The following is an 18,722-nucleotide window of genomic DNA, read 5'->3' on the forward strand; positions in this document are numbered from 1 at the left end:
GGCTGCCTACCCCCCACATTGGATCCCTATCAGTTTGCCTACCGTAAGAATAGGAGTACGAAGGATGCCATCTCAACGGCACTTCACTCCGCCCTCTCCCACCTCGACAACAGAGACACTTCCGTAAGAATGCTGTTCATCGATTACAGCTCAGCATTCAACACCATTATATCCTCTAAACTGATCACCAAACTCGGTAACCTGGGCATCTACCCCTCCCTCTGCAACTGGATACTGGACTTTCTAACCAACAGACCCCAGTCTGTTAGGTTAGACACGCACACCTCTTGAACCCTCACCCTGAACACCGGCGTTCCACAGGGCTGTGTGCTGAGCCCCCTCCTCTACTCCCTCTTCACCTACGACTGCACACCTGTACATGGTACTAACACCATCATCAAGTATGCAGATGATACAACGGTGATTGGCCTCATCAGCAACAGCGATGAGTCGGCCTATAGGGAGGAGGTCCAGCTCCTAGCAGCATGGTGCGCTGACAACAACCTGGCCCTTAACTCCAACAAGACCAAGGAGCTCATTGTAGACTTCAGGAAGTCTAGGGGCGGCACGCACACCCCCATCCACATTAATGGGACGGAGGAGGAACGTATTTCGAGCTTCAGGTTCCTGGGGGTCAACATCTCCGATGACCTCTCTTGGACCCACAATACCTCAACTCTGGTCAAGAAGGCTCACCAGCGTCTCTTCTTCCTGAGGAGACTGAAGAAGGTCCATCTGTATCCTCAGATCCTGGTGAACTTCTACTGCCGCACCATCGAGAGCATCCTTACCAATTGTATCACAGTATGGTATGGCAACTGCTCTGTCTCCGACCGGAAAGCACTGCAGAGGGTGGTGAAAATTGCCCAACGCATCACCAGTTCCTCGCTCCCCTCCATTGAGTCTGTCCAAAGCAAGCGTTGTCTGCGTAGGGCACTCAGCATCGCCAAGGACTGCTCTCACCCCAACTATGGACTGTTTACCCTCCTACCATCCGGGAGGTGCTACAGGTCTCTCCGTTGCCGGACCAGCAGGTCCAGGAACAGCTTCTTCCCTGCGGCTGTCACACTACTCAACAATGTACCTCGGTGACTGCCAATTACCCCCCCCCCCCCCCAGACACTCCTCCCACAGGAGAAACACTATGTCTGTATACATGTAAATAGATTTATTTATTGAAATCATATTCTATGTCGCTCTTCCAGGGAGATGCTAACTGCATTTTGTTGTCTCTGTACAGTACACTGACAATGACAATTAAAGTTGAATCTGAATCTGAATCTGACCATGAAGGCCTGTTGTCTTGGCCGTGTTGCAGGGTCGGCCTGGCCAATCATAGCCGTTGGCGCCCTCCGTTGCTGCTCCACCGCTGTAGACTGCGTCTGGTCCACGTGCTTGGACTCTGGGAGCTGCGACCGGTCCAGCCGTGCCCCAGGATGCTGTAGAGCCCCCAGCCATCGAGGCCACGCACTGCCTCCCGCAGCCGGACTGCTTACTGGCCTTCCAGGCGGGTTGCCATGGGCCCTTGATCCTTGGCGGGTGAGTCGGGGCAACCGGGCGGGTTCCGGTCTCCGACGCCGGTCGTGGCTCCACCATCCAGGGTGGGCGGGTCGAGCCCACTGGGCGGGTTCCGGTTCGCGACGCGGGTCTTCGGCGGGTGAGTCGGGCCCACCTTGCGGACGAGTCCTCAGTCTCCAGGGGGCAACCTGGACCTTCCGACGGGTCTCGGGTTTATGGGCTGCGGCTCCCCGGGATACAGATCCCTGAGATCTCAGAATGTCCTTGTCTATTAGTATAACCTATGCTGATCTCACTATCCTCCATGTCTTCTTGGTCGATGCCGAAGCAAAAATACCCTCTCACTAGCTCATTGTATAAAATGCCTTGGGATTCTCTTTAATTCAACTTGCCAAACATTTTATGACTCCTTCAAGCTCTTTTCATTCCCTGTTTGAGTACTTCCTACTTGTTTTAATGTTCCTAAAAGGCCCGTACCTGGAAGAGTAAGATACCGTGCCTTAATAGCTACTGACAGGTGGCACTAACATCTGTGATGAATATGTGGTTTGAGAGATTGGTTATGGCGCATATCAACTCCTTCCTTAGAAAGAACTTGAACCCACTACAATTTGTGTACCATCACAATGGATCAATGGGGATGCCATCTCGCTGGCTCTGCACTGGACCACTTGGGCAATAAGAACTCATACACCAGGCTGTTGTTGATCGACTACAGCTCGGCGTTCAACACCATCATCCCCTCCAAACTGGGTTATCAAGCCTTGGAAATTGGATCTCTATGGATCACTCTGCAACCGGAGCCTTGATTTCCTAGTCAACAGAACACAGTTGGTATGAATTGGCAACAACTCTTCCTCTGTGATAACCATCAGCAAAGGGACAGCTCAAGGCTGTGTGTTCAGTCCCCTGCTCTACCCAGTCTATACACATTACTGTGTAGCGCCACACAGTTGCAACTCCATCTTTAAACTCACCAATGATATCACCATTGTGGGACGTATTACAAGTGGAGATGAGTCGGAGTGTAGGAGGGAGGTCAATTGTCTGAATGATGTCAGAACAACAACCTTGCTCTCAACACCACAGACTGCGAGCCCTTGATGTTCATTCCGCGGTGTGAGCGATCCCAGGCAAGGGATCAGCTCCAATGTTAAGTCCACACCCTGCTGTGGGGCTCACGACAGTCCGAGGAGGCTTTCAGCTCCATCGATGGAAGGCCGCAGAGCCCGAAGAATGTGATCCGAACATTGATCACATCTCCGGGAAGGTAAGAGCTTGAAAAAAAGTATCCCCCGATCCCCTCCCCCTTCCCCCCACATAAAACAAACCGAAGAACATTAAAACAAACTTGTAACGGAAGAGAGGAAGGGAAAGGGGAAAGGGGGAGGGAGAGGGAGGGAGGGAGAGAGGTAGGGAGGGAGGGAGAGGGAGGGAAAGAGAGGAAGGAGGGAGGGAGGGGGAGGCTTCCAAAATGGCTTCTACATCATCATTGGTGCTAAAAGCAGGAAGCATTTGTGCAAACAAAAGTATACAAAGAGATGGCAATGAATGCACTGTCAAGTAAGGTGCGTAGAAGACATGTCAATTGGTAGCAAAGTTATCCATCCTTATAGCCCTGTCCAATTGTACGAGTTCATTCAAGAGTTCTCCCGAGTTTGCCCCGATTTGAACTCAGAGATTTACGGTAATGGCTGCTCGTCGGTACTCGGGGCTCTCGTGGACATTTTTCAACATGTTGAAAAATCTTCACTAGTCTTCCCGAGCTTACCAGCCGTTAGCGTTACGAGCCGCTAAGAGACGTCCCCGAGCTCCGACGTACCCACTATGTTCATTCTACGTGCTTCCATGAGTGTTTTTTTTTAAACTCGGGAGAGCTCTTGAATGAACTTGTACAGTGGGACAGGGCTCTCCCATGGGTATGACCGCACATGAAAAACAACATTTTTGCAGCAAAATGGCACCGCGTAAAAATACTGATTTCCTCAGCAAAATACTGATTTTCAGGTACTAGAATACTGAAGTGCTCTGACAAAACTTGGCAGCTCTGATTTTATCTAATAACTTTGGTTCACCTCTATCGTTGTTTTTAGAATTAAATACTTGCCATCAGTCATTGTGTTTAGAATTAGGTACTGTGCCCTATCTTCAGGTTTGGGAGCAATGCACATACACACCTATGATGCAGGCTAAATATATATTTATTTTCCCAAAAATGCCTGTTATGCCTGTTTCCACTTTGCAGCACTGACTGATAGAAATGTTATGAATATTGACTCAAATCAGCTACTTAAATAATTTAATAAAACCTGCTTTCACAAATGATCTGAAGCTCCAAATTCATTGATTACACTGCTGGCTAGCTAACTAGCTGGCTAACTTCCCCAATTGGCACTGTCTCCTACTTTGACTCATTCCCTCCCTTCTTTTGCAAAAAACTTTTACTGTGTAGTTTGGCCTGCATCTGGAATCTTATAAAGTAAAATTCACATTTACACAGCCGCGTGTGTGTGAATATTTTGTGGCATTGTCCCGATGGCATTTCTAATGACTAAGAATGACATCAAGGCAAAGTATTTCCCAGCTCCCCTCATTATTAATCTCGAGCGATCGGTTTGAGCGCCCATCAATGGCCAGGAGGTGGTATCTGTGGCAAGTGACCTGTGTTCATGGATCTCGACCCGAAACGTCACCCATTCCTTCTCTCCATAGATGCTGCCTGTCCCTCTGAGTTACTCCAGCATTTTGTGTCTATCTTTGTGTTTGTGACAATGCGATGCAATTCTATTGATTCCGAGTTAAGACTTTGGTATGGAGCTGGTAGATTTTCCGGACTGTTAGCTTGTTTTAATACTTTTGACACTTTGAATTATCTTTTTTAGGTGTGGCACACATTGCAGTACTATAATAAATATTCTAGGGAACCTGGCATATGAACCTGGCCATGGGGGGGATTAAGTGCTCTGACGTGTTAACGGAAACGGGCCTCGTGTCCCCGTGCCAAACTACTGACATTTCCCTACAATGGAAAATAAATTATCTTAATATTCCTGTAAGCGCCAGTGTGCATCTTACAGTTTCCCATAGTCAGTGTATTGATGAACACCATCCCAAATCTATATGACTAGGACCTCGGCAACCCCAGGATCTTGTTTTATGTCAAGCCCGAATTGCAAAAACATACTGAAACAACTAATCAATTAATCAATTTATTTTCTCACTTGACATTTTGAAGATTGAATGGCATTTCAAACTGTTCAAAAATATGAAAATGATCAAAATTTAGATTGTGTAATGCTTATCTCGGTCTCTTCTGGCATCTGTTCTCCATTTGAGATAGTTTGTCTAACAGTTTCTGTGCCAAGTCTAACTTGCTGCAGATTCAGCAGGCGGATTGCCCAGTGTTTGTGCTCGAGAATTGTGGTAAATTCACACACTGCCAACAGACTCCATGATGAATCCAACATCTGAATAAAATTGGAGAATCACCAGTGAAGATTAGCCAGTAACATCAAAACTTTTGTTTTATAGGAATCCTGAATTCCTTGGCACTCAGTTGGCTATCATTTATCTGTAGTTGTGCAGATTCAGCTCATTGTTCCAGTGTTTTACTTCAAGGTCAAGAGTGTTTATTTGTCAAATGCACTGAATATGAACCAAAACAATGAAATAAATATACCATAAATTATCAGTTATTCCAAATAAACCAGACCACGAGAGTGCAGAAAGCAAGGTAGATTATGATAATGCAAAGTCCAAATGGTTTGGTGCTGAGGTACAATTGTGACTAGGATAGTGAGGTGGTCAGTACCCCAGATAGACCAGGCAATATTCACCAGAGCAATTATGCCACTCTTTGACTATATATTGAATTTAACTAATGTTTAATGATTTGACTAGGTTCTCCAGTTCAATTTCAGCATTCAAAGCATTAGATACTCATGTAGACATTACATTACCTGCACAAAACAGAGCATTTCCCAAATGTAATTTGTAGCACAAGGTCATTTCAAAGTGGTGAAAGCCTGATAGAATTTGATTACTTTGAAAATATGAATTCAAGTGCATGAACTGATATATTTAATATTATGAAGACTGTAGAACAATGTTGACTGTGGTGATACCATTACTTGCCTTCTGGGTGTACTAAGTTCCTTCCACTTAGTATGTTAATTATGGATTGTTAATTATATTTAAAGTACACAAACAGGCAGGTGGCAACGATAAATGGAAAATAGAGAGGAGAGTCAATTCTGTTTTTTAAAATGCTCAGTCTTGCATGTTGCAACTATTATCATTATTGTTTTATAAATTCCACATTGGCTTTGTGCTGTTTGTTCATGATCCTTATTTAATAGATATGTGTTAAATCCTGTGTTCGACAGTGTTGGACTTTCATCATGAAATTATCATTGAGTTATTTATCTTGCACAAAAGTCTGCGAGCATTGCCACTTTTCATTTCACTGCACTTCATTTCATTTCACTGACGAATAAACTTGACTTGACTTGACTTGACTATCTTAATGTACAAAGTTTTAATGTTACTTATCAGTGAGGTCTGTTAATGCTTGGAGACGTTTTTGCTGCTCTGACTGATGAAGCTATGCTAGCCCACCTCTTAACTTTATTCTGCTGTCTTTTATTATCCTTTCTCAATCACATTTGTTGGGAAATTCATTGAGGTAACTTGAACATTTTGACCCGGCCTCATGGTAAAATAAATATTTTCATTTGCATTTTACCTTTTGCATCTGCTGCATATCTAAAACACTTTACTGTCAAATGGATACTTGTACAATGTAGACACTTATTTTGTGAACATACACATGGGGAGCTCCCACAAATAAAGATATATAGTATCAATAACCCTAGTGTTGTTTATGGAGAGATAAATGCTGCCTAGGACAATGGACATCATTCAGAATAATAACTCTTCAGAATAATAACTTGCAATCTTTTGGGTCCTTTCAGGAGATCATAGTTTAATGCACCCCGACAGTGCAGTACTCTTGCAGTGGAACGATTGCCTAGATTTTTGCATTTGGAGTGTGGCTTGAACCTACAAATTCCCGTGTCATGCAAACTAGTGCTGAATTTTTAGTTTTAGATTCTTGGTATAGATCTGGTATAGATTATTTCTCCTCCATTCTCATTTACTGCCATCTGCTTCCATCTCCAGACATTTGCAATCAGCAAACCTTCATCGTCCTCTTTCAGATGGCATTACCACAGGGCAACCATGTGTGAAATTTTGATCTCTCTTGCTCTCTTTACTCTCACAGACATTAGCAGTAAAACAGAAATTGTTCGAAACATTTAGCAGCATTTGTAGAAGTTAACATTTCAAGTCAATTACCCTTCATGAGCTCTGAAATGTTAACTATTTTTCTCTCCATAGATGCTGTCTGACCTGAGAATTACAGTGAGACTCAGATAATCTGGCACACTTGAAGATTTTTTTACCGCACTTGCAGATTTTCCAAGCTATTGGGCGTTATTTGAAATTAATGCCATACAAACTTTAAATTCATTTTGTTACAAGTTAAACGGTGTTATAATAACATTTCCACTGAACCTGGTCATTTTAAACAAAGCATAGGAAACAGTGTCCTGGTCAGTTTAAACAAAACAGGGACCTTGGTGACTGAAAGGGAGCACAGAAATTGGGCCTCGTGTGAATTGGTGAGCCAAATACCTCACAATGGGGATTTCTGAATAGTTGGATTGCAGATTTTATTCTTTCACTTGAAGTTTTACTCTTGGAGTCAGAGTTGTATAACACAGCAACAGACCTTTCTGCCCAACCTGCCCATGCCAAGCAAGATGCCTTCCTAAGCTAGCCCAATCGGCCTGCATTTGGCACATATCTTTGATAACCTTTTGCATCCATGTACTTGTTCAAATGTCTATTAAACGTTATAATTGTACCTGCGTCTACAATTTCCACTGCCAACCTGCAACCCTATTTATGGAAAAGTTTGCTCCTCAGACGCCTATTAAATCTTTCCCTTCTCGCCATAAACTTATAATCTCAAGTTTAAACTTCATAGATCTGGGGAAAAAGAACTTATTCACCATATCTATGCCCCTCGTGACTTTACAAATCATTAAGGACTGGATCAGAATTTTGTTTCTTTTTTGATTTGCAGCCTTTGCAGTTTTTAATTTTCACAATTTTGTTTTCTGTATCCCTCCTCCACTGCAAATATGAAAATATGTTTGATTTCTAACATTGCCTCATTCTGATGAAAGATTATTTAACGCTGTTTCCATTCTCTGCAGATGCTGACCTGAGTGTTCCAACATTTAAATTTGTTTTGGCTTTTGATTGAAATGAAATTCTGATAGTTTTGAAGTCTAATATGTCAATTCTTTATTTAAGCAGTCATTTTGAAACAAAATTCTACCAATTTTTAGTTTCTTCAATTAATAAATGGGCAATTTACAATCAGGGGCAGCACAATGGTGCAGCGGTAGAGTTGTTGCTTTACAGCTGCCAAATACCTGGAGTTGATCTAGGTCAGGGGTACTGTCTGTATGGAGTTTGTACGTTCACCCTGTGACTGGGTGAATGTACAGGGGAAGTACAACGGGATCCGGGGGTCCTTGTTCATCAGTCTATGAAAGTAAGCATGCAGGTACAGCAGGCAGTGAAGAAAGCGATTAGCATGTTGGCCTTTATAACGAGGAGTCAAGTTTAGGAGCAAAGAGGTCCTTCTGCAGTTGTACAGAGCCCTAGTGAGACCACACCTGGAGTATTGTGTGCAGTTTTGGTCCCCTAATTTCAGGAAGGACATTCTTGCTATTGACGGAGTGCAGCGTAGGTTTACAAGGTTAATTCCCGGGATGGCGGGACTGTCATATGCTGAGAGAATGGAGCGGCTGGGATTGTATACTCTGGAGTTTAGAAGGACGAGAGGAGATCTTATTGAAGCATATAAGATTGTTACGGGTTTGGACACGCTAGAGGCAGGAAACATGTTCCCGATGTTGGGGGAGTCCAGAACCAGGGGCCACAGTTTAAGAATAAGGGGTAAGCCATTTAGAACGGAGACGAGGAAACACCTTTTCTCCCAGAGAGTTGTGAGTCTGTGGAATTCTCTGCCTCAGAGGGCAGTGGAGGCCAGTTCTCTGGATACTTTCAAGAGAGAGCTAGATAGGGCTCTTAAAGATAGTGGGATCAGGGGATATGGGGAGAAGGCAAGAACAGGGTACTGATTGGGGATGATCAGCCATGATAAACATTGAATGGCGGTGCTGGCTTGAAGGGCCGAATGGCCTACTCCTGCACCTATTGTCTATTGACTGCGTGGGTTTTCTGTGGGTGCTCTGGTTTCCTTCCACATTACAAAGACATGCTGGTTTGTAGGTTATTTGGTTTCTGTAAATTGTGCGTAGTGTGCAGGGCATTGATAAGATGGATAGAACCAGCATACGGGTGATCATTGGTTAGTGCGGACTTCGGTGGGCCGATGGGCCTGTTTCCATGTCGTAGCTCTAAACTTAACTAAACGACAATCTAGGTAAAGCTGAATTCATTCATCTTCATCTTTCCAAATTTAAACATTCCTACAGAAAAAATATATATCTAGTCTGTAATCCAAATTTCTGTTGTCTTCAAGCATTTCTAGGGTTGTTGCCCTCTGCTAAGTGCAAAAGCTGTAGAGTTAGAATCACAACTTGAGTTTGGCTATTTGGGGTTGTAAATTTGTCACAATACTTCCAAGTAACATGAGATGAGTAAATAAAGAAAATATTATTTATTTTAAAATTCAAATCAACATTTGGGCTATTTACAATTTTCCCAAGTTCATTCATTCAACTGTTCATTCTAAAATTCCACTGGCAATTGTAATTTAATGGTGCCTTAGCCTACATATTATTTATTATCCATCTACTGAATGAATGTGTCTATCACCTTTTTAATTGTCTCCTCAAAGGCCCATGATGAAGCTGGGTGAATTTTGATTCATTTCCCTGTGAATTAATTAACTATGACCTAAAAGAACTACTTTGTGATCAGATGCTGGCCTCTGGAATAAATATTGCTTTGGCATATGAGCAGTAGCAGAAAGGTTCCTTCACTTAAATAAATGTACGCTTTGTGGCAGCTAAAAACTTAGTTTAATGCTGTACTTGTTAAATTGCTAGCCTTGTAGATTAATTGAGAGATGGACTTTTTGGCTACAGGGCATGGATTCCATCAGAGAATATCCAGGATATTTGTGTTAATGTTCATCAGCTGGCAGTAAAACGAAGTCTTGGTTGGAAGAAAGCCTGCGATGAGCTTGAATTGCACCAGCGCTTTGTCCGCGAAGGGAGGTTCTGGAAGAGTAAAGCGGAAGACAAAATGGATGAAGAAGCAGAGTCTAGCATCTCTTCCACGAGTAATGAACAGGTACGTTTAGCGTGTAAGGGCACATTTGTCCTTTTAATATGGTTGGTTTTATTTACGAGCAATCTGAAGGGTATAAGTTTGTCTTTAAATATACATTGTTTCTTGTTGCCTGAGCAAATAGAAGTTTGGAGACAAACTGAAAAACTAGGTTTGATTCATGAGGATGTTTTCATCTAATAGTTTAGAGCATCATTACTGGCCTGTTTTTTTCTGGATAAAGAAAGGGAAATTTAGAGTAGGTTTTTTTGTACCAAGGTAAGTAGGCATCAGTGTCAGGTGATACTGGGAATGGTTATAATGAATAACTTGCTAGAATTGGTTACACACACTAAATATTGTACCCTCTATCTGCACACTTTGGATGGCTTGCTGTAATCATATGTAGTCTTTTCGTTGACTGGATGGCAAGTAACAGAAGCTTTTCGCTGTACCTCAGTACACGTGGCAAAACTAACAAAACGTTGTACTGTTAGTGGCTGTTGTACTGCACTCCAATTTTGTCAGAAGAGGACAAATAAAGGTTTATAGCCATGGTGGGATTATAGCATTTTACAGGATCTTGAGATTTTAGATTCAAATGTTGCCAGTGCAAGTTTTAAATTAATGTTAAATTGGAAGTAGAGAAACAGCCAAAAGACTTGCCAGACATATCAAAATAACTGGCTCACTAATGCCCTACAGGCATTTGCTAGCTACTTAATCCTATACCAGTTCATCTTAAAATAAGAGCATAGTCACTTCCTTTGTACTGTTTCATTTATATGTGGAGTTTTAACAATAAGTTGAAATAATTTTAAATATTACTCTGCATTGTTCTATAGTCTTCTTAGGCCCCCTTCGGTCATGGTTGACCATAGGGTGCTATTCCCTATATGGAGGACACCTGTGCGTGACGTTGTTTAACGTGGGGAGACTGGTGCACAATTGCACCAAACATCTTACTGATCTTTACATTCTCAAAGAAATAAGAAAGTCTAGCACTAGAATGTTTTTTCCTGTTGGAGATTAGTATTGCCATATCTATTTTCTCCTGCATTGCTTAGTACTGTGGGTTTGCATTAGGGTTCATTATTGCCATCATGACCAGAGTACAGACATCAGGTACTTCACTTCCTGCTCCCACTTCTCTCACATTCTCTCTCAGCTTGGAAAAGACCAATGTTACCTCAAATCCATAACAGCCATAATGCTGTAAATGTATAATAAAATCTTTAATAACAATGCTGTCAATCTTATGTATGCTAATACCACTCACGTCATGTGTTGTTGGTTCTACTTTTAATTTTGTTCAAAGATACAGCATGGAAACAGGCCCTTTGGCCCACTGATTCCACACTAACTGTTTACCATTCACAGTAGTTCTATATTATCCCCATTTTCCATCCACTTCCTAGAAACTAGAAGCAATTTACAGAGGCCAGTTAATCTACAACCCACACATCTTTGGGATGTTTGGGGAAACCGGAGCACTCAGAGGAAACCCACGCGGTCACAAAGAGAATGTGCAAACTCCATACAGACAGCACCTGTGGTCAGGATCAAACCTGGGTCTCTGGCGCTGTGATGCAGCAGCTCTACCAGCTGCGCCACTGTACCACTTGCATGGAAATGGGAAAATCTGTGGTGCAGGCATAAAATGTAAGCTTCCAGCACAAACATACAAATAAATGATAAAGATGGAAAACATTTGTGTATAACCAGCATCAGAGAAATATAGTATATTTGTATTGAAATGACTGACCCCAATGACAGGATGCTGAACCCAAAATCATAACTTGCAATCTCTGGCTTGTCAGAGTAATTTTGAAATGGTAATATGGCATTATTAATAATGCTATGTTTGTAGTCTTTTTAATATGCGTTTATTTGTATGATCATAAGCATGTAGAATTTTACTTCAAAGAATGTGTGATATGCTTTTGCAACAAGAAATTGACTGACTAATTATAAGACTAAATGTTTATTTTAAATGTTGCTTCACTGTGATCAGGGTAGGTTAATAAAAAGGTATTGCAGAATGTTTTCATTACCTTGACAGCTTTTTCACATCTAGTCCAAGGGGACATTGCAGCTGATCTGAGGTCAACATCTATAAGCATCAAATAATATTTGTTGTACTTACAGCAGAAGAGCACACAAGAACCCAAGAGCAAGAAGTCCAGACGGAGTCAGCATTCAGACGCCAAAGATGAAGTAAGCTTAACCAAAACTATGTTGGTCTGGGATGCTGTAATTGCATCTTTTCTTCGTCAGAAATATCTTGGAACTGTTTGTTGGTAAATGCGGTTGTTTGCATTTATGTTCGCAGTTGCAGACATAATACCAAAACTTACAATAAATTGAGAAAATCAATTGCTTAGAATTGCATGAAAATTACAGCCAGACTATTTAGTTAAACTCTCCTGTGTTGGTGGTTGTCTTTAAGGCAAACAATGATTTTAGCTTTATCTACCCATTTCCCACCCCACGCCTTCATACAGTGCACTCTGCCAGCCCCTGCAGTCGTTTACTTCCCAACAGCTCCTTCCATCTTTCTAATTTAATAGCAATGTGATCTTTGCTTCATTCAGTAACTTTAGATAGCATTCCACAAGCTTCTGAATAGTAATTTCCTTTGCTTCCTGTCCTAAATCTCTCACATTTAATTATGTAGGAGTTGTAGCCTTGTTTAGATTCTTTCACTGGAAATGGTCTGTTTCTATCTTCACTCATTCCTAATCTGCTTAGCAAAATGCTCTTAATCTTTTCGTTACTAAAACAACAGTCACAATTTAAAATCTTTTTTTGATGGCAAATTGCACTGTATCTGTTTATTTTCTTCAATATTTGACCCTGAGTACATGACTGGATGGAGTATTCCAGTTGTGGGCTTATAAATGAAGATCTTGTGCACTCTATATATTATGACCATATTTTGTATACTTCTGATTAAAACTCTATTGTTCCATGTGCAAGCTTCTTAAAGTGCAACTCTGAGCTTGTGTTAACTAAAATGTATGGATATCCCCACATCTCTGGATGTTCATACTGGTAAGCTACTTAGCACTAACCCACAAAGTGCTGGTAAATTTGTAGTATTCTTGGCCCAAGGGAGCTAAGTGAATGGGCGAGAACTTTGCTGATGAAATAGAGGAAAAAAATGTTAGGTTATCCATGATGCTAGAAAATGGAGAAGCAGTGTGTTTATAAATGGTGATTGATTACATGGTTGAATGAGTCCCTGGTATCCATGTACAAGAATCAAAATTGATATGTAGTTTCAGCAACTATTTAAGGAATCAAATGGCATGTTAATATTTATTGCAAGAGGGTTTGAATACAAGGGTGAAGGCATCAACTGTAATTATGCAGGTGAAACTGCACCTGGAAGATTGTGCCAGGTCTCTCCTATTTCAGGAAGGATTTACTTGTGATAGAATAAGCACAAAAAAAGCACCATCAAGCTTATTCCTAGGATGCAGATCTCTCCAATAAGAGATGAGCAGACTGGCCCATTCTCTGTCTTGAGAGGAATGAATACAGAAGCAAACAGTGGCGCAGTGGTAGAGTCGCTGCCTTACTGCGCCAGAGACCTGGGTTCGATCCTGATTATGGGTAATGTCTGTATGGAGTTTGTACATTCTTCCTGAGACCGCGTGGGTTTTCTACAGGTGCTCTGGTTTCTTCCCACACTCCGAAGACATGCAGGTTTATAGATGAATTGGCTTTGGTAAAATTGTAATTGTCCCAAGTGTGTAGGAGAGTGCTAGTGTACTGGGATCGCTTGTCGGCACGGACTTGGTGGCCAAAGTCCTGTTTCCGCACTGTATCTCAAGTCTAAAGCGTTTAAATAGGTAGGAGGCCACTTGTCCCTCAAGCTCGCATCACCATTTGATAAGATGATATAAATCTAAACCTATCTAAGAGTTTGAATTATTGAATTATTTCAAGATGGATGAATAGAATTAATTATTCATGAGGTTCGTGCAGGAAATTGGCATTGAGGTTGGGATTTGAACTTAACTCTGTTGATTATCGATCCAGATCTCTGGATTACAGATCCAGTCATTTAACCATTAAACTACAAACATCCCGAACAAAACCTGTTTTGTTTTTTTGTTTTCTCTCTCCTCTCATGGTATATGTGCGCACTAAGAATTTTATCTGCAAAAATAGAACTGGATATGGGAAAGCATAATTGAAATATTTTTAATATGGTTTCTTCCTGTTTTAGGAGCCAGAACCTGAAATTGAGGCTGTTAGTTCCAGCCAGGAAATACCTACAGTGCCACCCCAACCAGAGAAAGTTTCAATCGCAACGCAAACAAAGAAGACAAGTGCCTCCTCACCAAGAATGTTGCATCGGAGCACCCAGACTAATAATGACATCCCCTGTCAAAACATGTGCCACGAAAAGTACACCAAAATATTTAATGATTTTAAAGATCGTATGAAAGCGGAGCACAAAAGGGAGACCGAGCGAGTTGTGAGAGAAGCACTAGAAAAGGTACTGGCAATTTTTGTCTCAAATCTATTTAATTTGAAAATTGAAGAAACATTTAGAAATATTCCTAATGTTTTGTATAGGATGAACTAACCCTCAGACATTTGAGACATTCAGCATCAAAGCAAAAGGATTTGAGTATAGGAGCAGGGAGGTTCTACTGCAGTTGTACAGGGTCTTGGTGAGACCACACCTGGAGTATTGCGTACAGTTTTGGTCTCCAAATCTGAGGAAGGACATTATTGCCATAGAGGGAGTGCAGAGAAGGTTCACCAGACTGATTCCTGGGATGTCAGGACTGTCTTATGAAGAAAGACTGGATAGACTTGGTTTATACTCTCTAGAATTTAGGAGATTGAGAGGGGATCTTATAGAAACTTACAAAATTCTTAAGGGGTTGGACAGGCTAGATGCAGGAAGATTGCTCCCGATGTTGGGGAAGTCCAGGACAAGGGGTCACAGCTTAGGATAAGGGGGAAATCCTTTAAAACCGAGATGAGAAGAACTTTTTTCACACAGAGAGTGGTGAATCTCTGGAACTCCCTGCCACAGAGGGTAGTCGAGGCCAGTTCATTGGCTATATTTAAGAGGGAGTTAGATGTGGCCCTTGTGGCTAAGGGGATCAGAGGGTATGGAGAGAAGGCAGGTGCGGGATACTGAGTTGGATGATCAGCCATGATCATATTGAATGGCGGTGCGGGCTCGAAGGGCCGAATGGCCTACTCCTGCACCTAATTTCTATGTTTCTATGTGCCATTAGTTTGATTAATTATATCCGTAGTGTTTGACGTTTGAACATCATAGGAGAATTGCTCGGGAGAGGGAGGGGGGTGGGAGATAAATGTTTTTACGCACAGCGCACCACACATTTTTCTATTTAGTGAGGCATCAAAAGCTTGAATATTTTTGTCTTTATTTGGAGAGGGGGAGAAGATATCTTTTACCTTTGTACAATTTAAACTATTATAAAATGCAACCATTTCGCTTGTCAGGAACGCAATAAGCTCTTTGGTCCAAATATAGGCGTCCCATTCCAAAATACTGAGTTTCAGTATTTAAGAAATGTTCCTACGTGGAATAGCAAGTCACATTGGAGTCTTACAGCTGGATATTTCAAATGAATGTACCATTTACAGAAATAAGCTCAAGAAATAGTGGGTCTTTGAAGCCTCATTTTCTGTTCTTGTAATGGTCTTAATTTGAAGCAATAGAAAAGCTTGTGGTTAAAAACAGGGAATGCTGGAAATAGACAGTAGCCCTCTGTTTCCGAGAATTTAAAATGATGCATAATCTGTTGACCACACAGAAGTCACTCACTTCAGACAGCTTCAAAGACAATCTGTCAACTCTCAGCCAACAGAGCATGTGTTCACAACTGATTGGCTGCCTTGAATTTTGCCATGTGGTTTCTGTAAAACGTGGCATCTTCACAAAGAGTCGGGTTTCCCTACCGAGAAGGACCAGCATTGATTTGATGAGAGTGATCAGTAAACTGAGCAGCCATTTAACGCAAACCTCTGCTGTTACTGAATGGAAACTCCAATCTTCCACAAGGGAAAATAAACTGCTGTACGGGCACCTGAAGGTAGAAGTCTACCGGAAGACCTGTGGCCTACAGAATAGATGGTGGATGAAAAGAGCACATGGGACTGATGTCAGTCACATGCGCAGATTGTTCAGTGCTGTACATGCTGTCCAGGGCGCTGCCCACTGAGAACCAAGAATGGGGGCAAACATCTGGGTCTGTTACCCAGGGTAAGGGAATTAAAAACCAGCGGGTGTAGGTTTCAGATTAGAGGGGTAAGATTTAATAGGAATCTGAGGGGCAACTTTATCCACAAAGAGGACAGTGGGTATATGGAATGAGCTGCCAGAGGAAGTAGTTGAGGCAGGTACAATAATAAAATTTAAAAGACATTTGCACAGGAACATGGCCAGTAAAGGTTTAACGGGAAAGTAGACACAAAATGCTGGAGTAACTCAGCGGGTCAGGCAGCATCTCTGGAGAGAAGGAATGGGTGACGAATGAATGAGTATCTCCAGCATTTTGTGTCGACCTTCGATTTAAACCAGCATCTGCAGTTCTTTCCCACACCTAAGGTTTAAAGGGATATGGACCAAATACATATGCGGGTGTGACAGGTGTAGATGGGGCAGTTTGGTGGATATGGGCAAGTTGGGCAGAGGGGCCTCTTTCCCTGCCATATGACTATGATTACGTTGGCTGGAAGGAACATTTTGCCGACCTCCTCAACCTCAACTATACCTGCCAAGATGGTGCCAAAAACCCGTCGACCATTTGTATGCTAGCCACAGAAGCAGATCTGCAATCACATATTACAATTGCTCCACACTTTTAAATTTCTATCTGTGAGTGGCTCGATAGTAATCATGTATTGTCTTTCCGCTGACTGGTTCGTATGCAACAACAGCTTTTCACTGTACCTCGCTAACTTGACAATAAACTAAAACTGAAACTATGTAGTAACTATAGAGTGGTCTGCCTACTGTTGTTGTAGGGAATGTCATTGACTGGGTCCTTCTCAACAACTGTCTCTCAGTGGCTGCTAAGGTGCTCCCCAACTCAGTATGCATACAGAGACATGGTAGACATGATCTTCAGCAGGCAAGTGAGTGTCAGAAAGGGAGTGGTATTAGCCATGATTTTGACGTCACTAAAGTCCATAAATCCATTTATGAAGGACTGTGGAACACGCTCATATTTAGCTGCCCTCTTCTCCCTTCTCCCATCAGCCAAGAAGTGTGAAAATGCATACCTCCAGATTCAGAAACAGTTTCTTCCCAGCTGTTACCAGACAACTGAGCCATCCTATCACCAACAAGAGAGCGGTCCTGATCTACTATCTACCTCATTGGAGACCCTTGGACTATCTTTAATTGGTCGTTATTGGACTTCACCCTGCCGTATGCAGGCGGCACTTGTGCTCAGAGGTCGTTGCAATTTTGGCTTGTCTACTGTGCCACATTGTCCTCTGACAATAAAGAGGAACCCGGGAAATATGTCACCTCTGTCAAATATGTCATTTTTGGAGCCATCTATGGCCAAAGACAGACTTTGATATCTTTTTTTCCCCACCACCTTCAATATACCATTATGGTCTTTGGTCAGTTGAGGAGTCAGAATTAACAGAAACTCCTGGTCTACTGGGCAACAGTGATTCCTGCCCTCTTGTACATTTGTCTGACACCTCGATTACATATGTCGGTACTTTAGAAGCACTTATGTGTGCCACGGTGGCGGTATAGTTGCTGCCTTAGTGCCAGAAACCTGGGTTCGATCCTGACCACGGGTGCTGTCTGTATGGAGTTTGTATTTTCTCCCCGTGATCTGTGTGGGTTTTCTCCGGTTTCCTCCCACACTCCAAAGATGTACAGGCTTGTAGGCTAATTGGCTTGGTAAAACTGAATTGTGCCTAGTGTGTAGGGAAGTGCCTGTGTATGGGGATTGCTAGTCAGCGTGGACTTGGTGAGCCAAAGTTTCTGCGCTGTATCTCTAATCTAAACTAAATGAGACCCTGGCAAGATATTACTGTCCAGCAAACTCCTGCAAATGAACTGGAAGCATAAGTGAACTAACATCAATTCCTGATACACTGATTCCAGCTCCAGCACAGGAAGAAATTTCTAAGCAGACAGAAAAAAATTTGACTATTTGTTCAAACTCTGTAAAGAAATGCATCGTCCCGCCTGTGTCCTGGGAATATGTGACCTACAATTGATTGAAGTGAAGGAGGAATGGAGAGGGTGATATTGAGAATCTGTAGTTCAAGCATTGAAAGCACAGTCCCCCTGTGTAAATGGTGGAACCACAACATCACAAATCACCTACTGCCCTCTGCATCGTGTTCCAGCTGTGGAAGTCTGTGGTTCCCACAATGGCCACTTTAAGCACCTCTGAGCTCGCAGAAGTGGAGTGGAAGCAAATCTTCGTTGGCCCCACGATTCTGTCCTCAGCATTCAGGTTAATTGGAAGAGTCCTTTTATCAAATGAATGAACAAAAAGGGCAGCATAGATAAAACTGAATGTTAGGTTAGCTGAATCCTTGACCATCTGCTTCTGTTTTTTTTTGGCCTTACTTGCCCTCCCCCCCCCAAAAGAAAATTCTGCTTTCTCCTTGAATGGATATCACGAGATCGACTCTTTTTTTCAGTTGCTTTTATTTGATTTACAACTTTGACAGGTTTATTTATTCTTTCAATGGGTTTGTTTGAATACAAACGAGCAAGGGGCTTGTTACTTTAGGTACACAAAATGCTGGAGAAACTCAGCGGGTGCAGCAGCATCTATGGAGCGAAGGAA

At 42.2% G+C, this 18,722-nt stretch overlaps 1 protein-coding gene across 5 annotated transcripts in view; it reads left to right on the forward strand.

Annotated features, from left to right (window-relative positions):
• zmynd11 (zinc finger MYND-type containing 11) overlaps positions 1-18,722 on the forward strand; it is a 141,280-nt gene that overhangs the window by 114,078 nt on the left and 8,480 nt on the right. For 4 of the 5 annotated variants that reach the window (XM_033044656.1, XM_033044676.1, XM_033044686.1 and 1 more), the window contains 3 exons: positions 9,711-9,918; positions 12,043-12,111; positions 14,132-14,404. In XM_033044656.1, the coding sequence (XP_032900547.1) occupies positions 9,711-9,918; positions 12,043-12,111; positions 14,132-14,404 (550 nt within the window). The remainder of the gene's footprint in view (positions 1-9,710; positions 9,919-12,042; positions 12,112-14,131; positions 14,405-18,722) is intronic. The other variant, XM_033044665.1, reaches the window with a different exon arrangement.

The sequence above is a fragment of the Amblyraja radiata genome, chromosome 2 (genome assembly GCF_010909765.2).
Source record: "Amblyraja radiata isolate CabotCenter1 chromosome 2, sAmbRad1.1.pri, whole genome shotgun sequence".
NCBI classification, from domain to species: Eukaryota; Metazoa; Chordata; class Chondrichthyes; order Rajiformes; family Rajidae; genus Amblyraja; species Amblyraja radiata.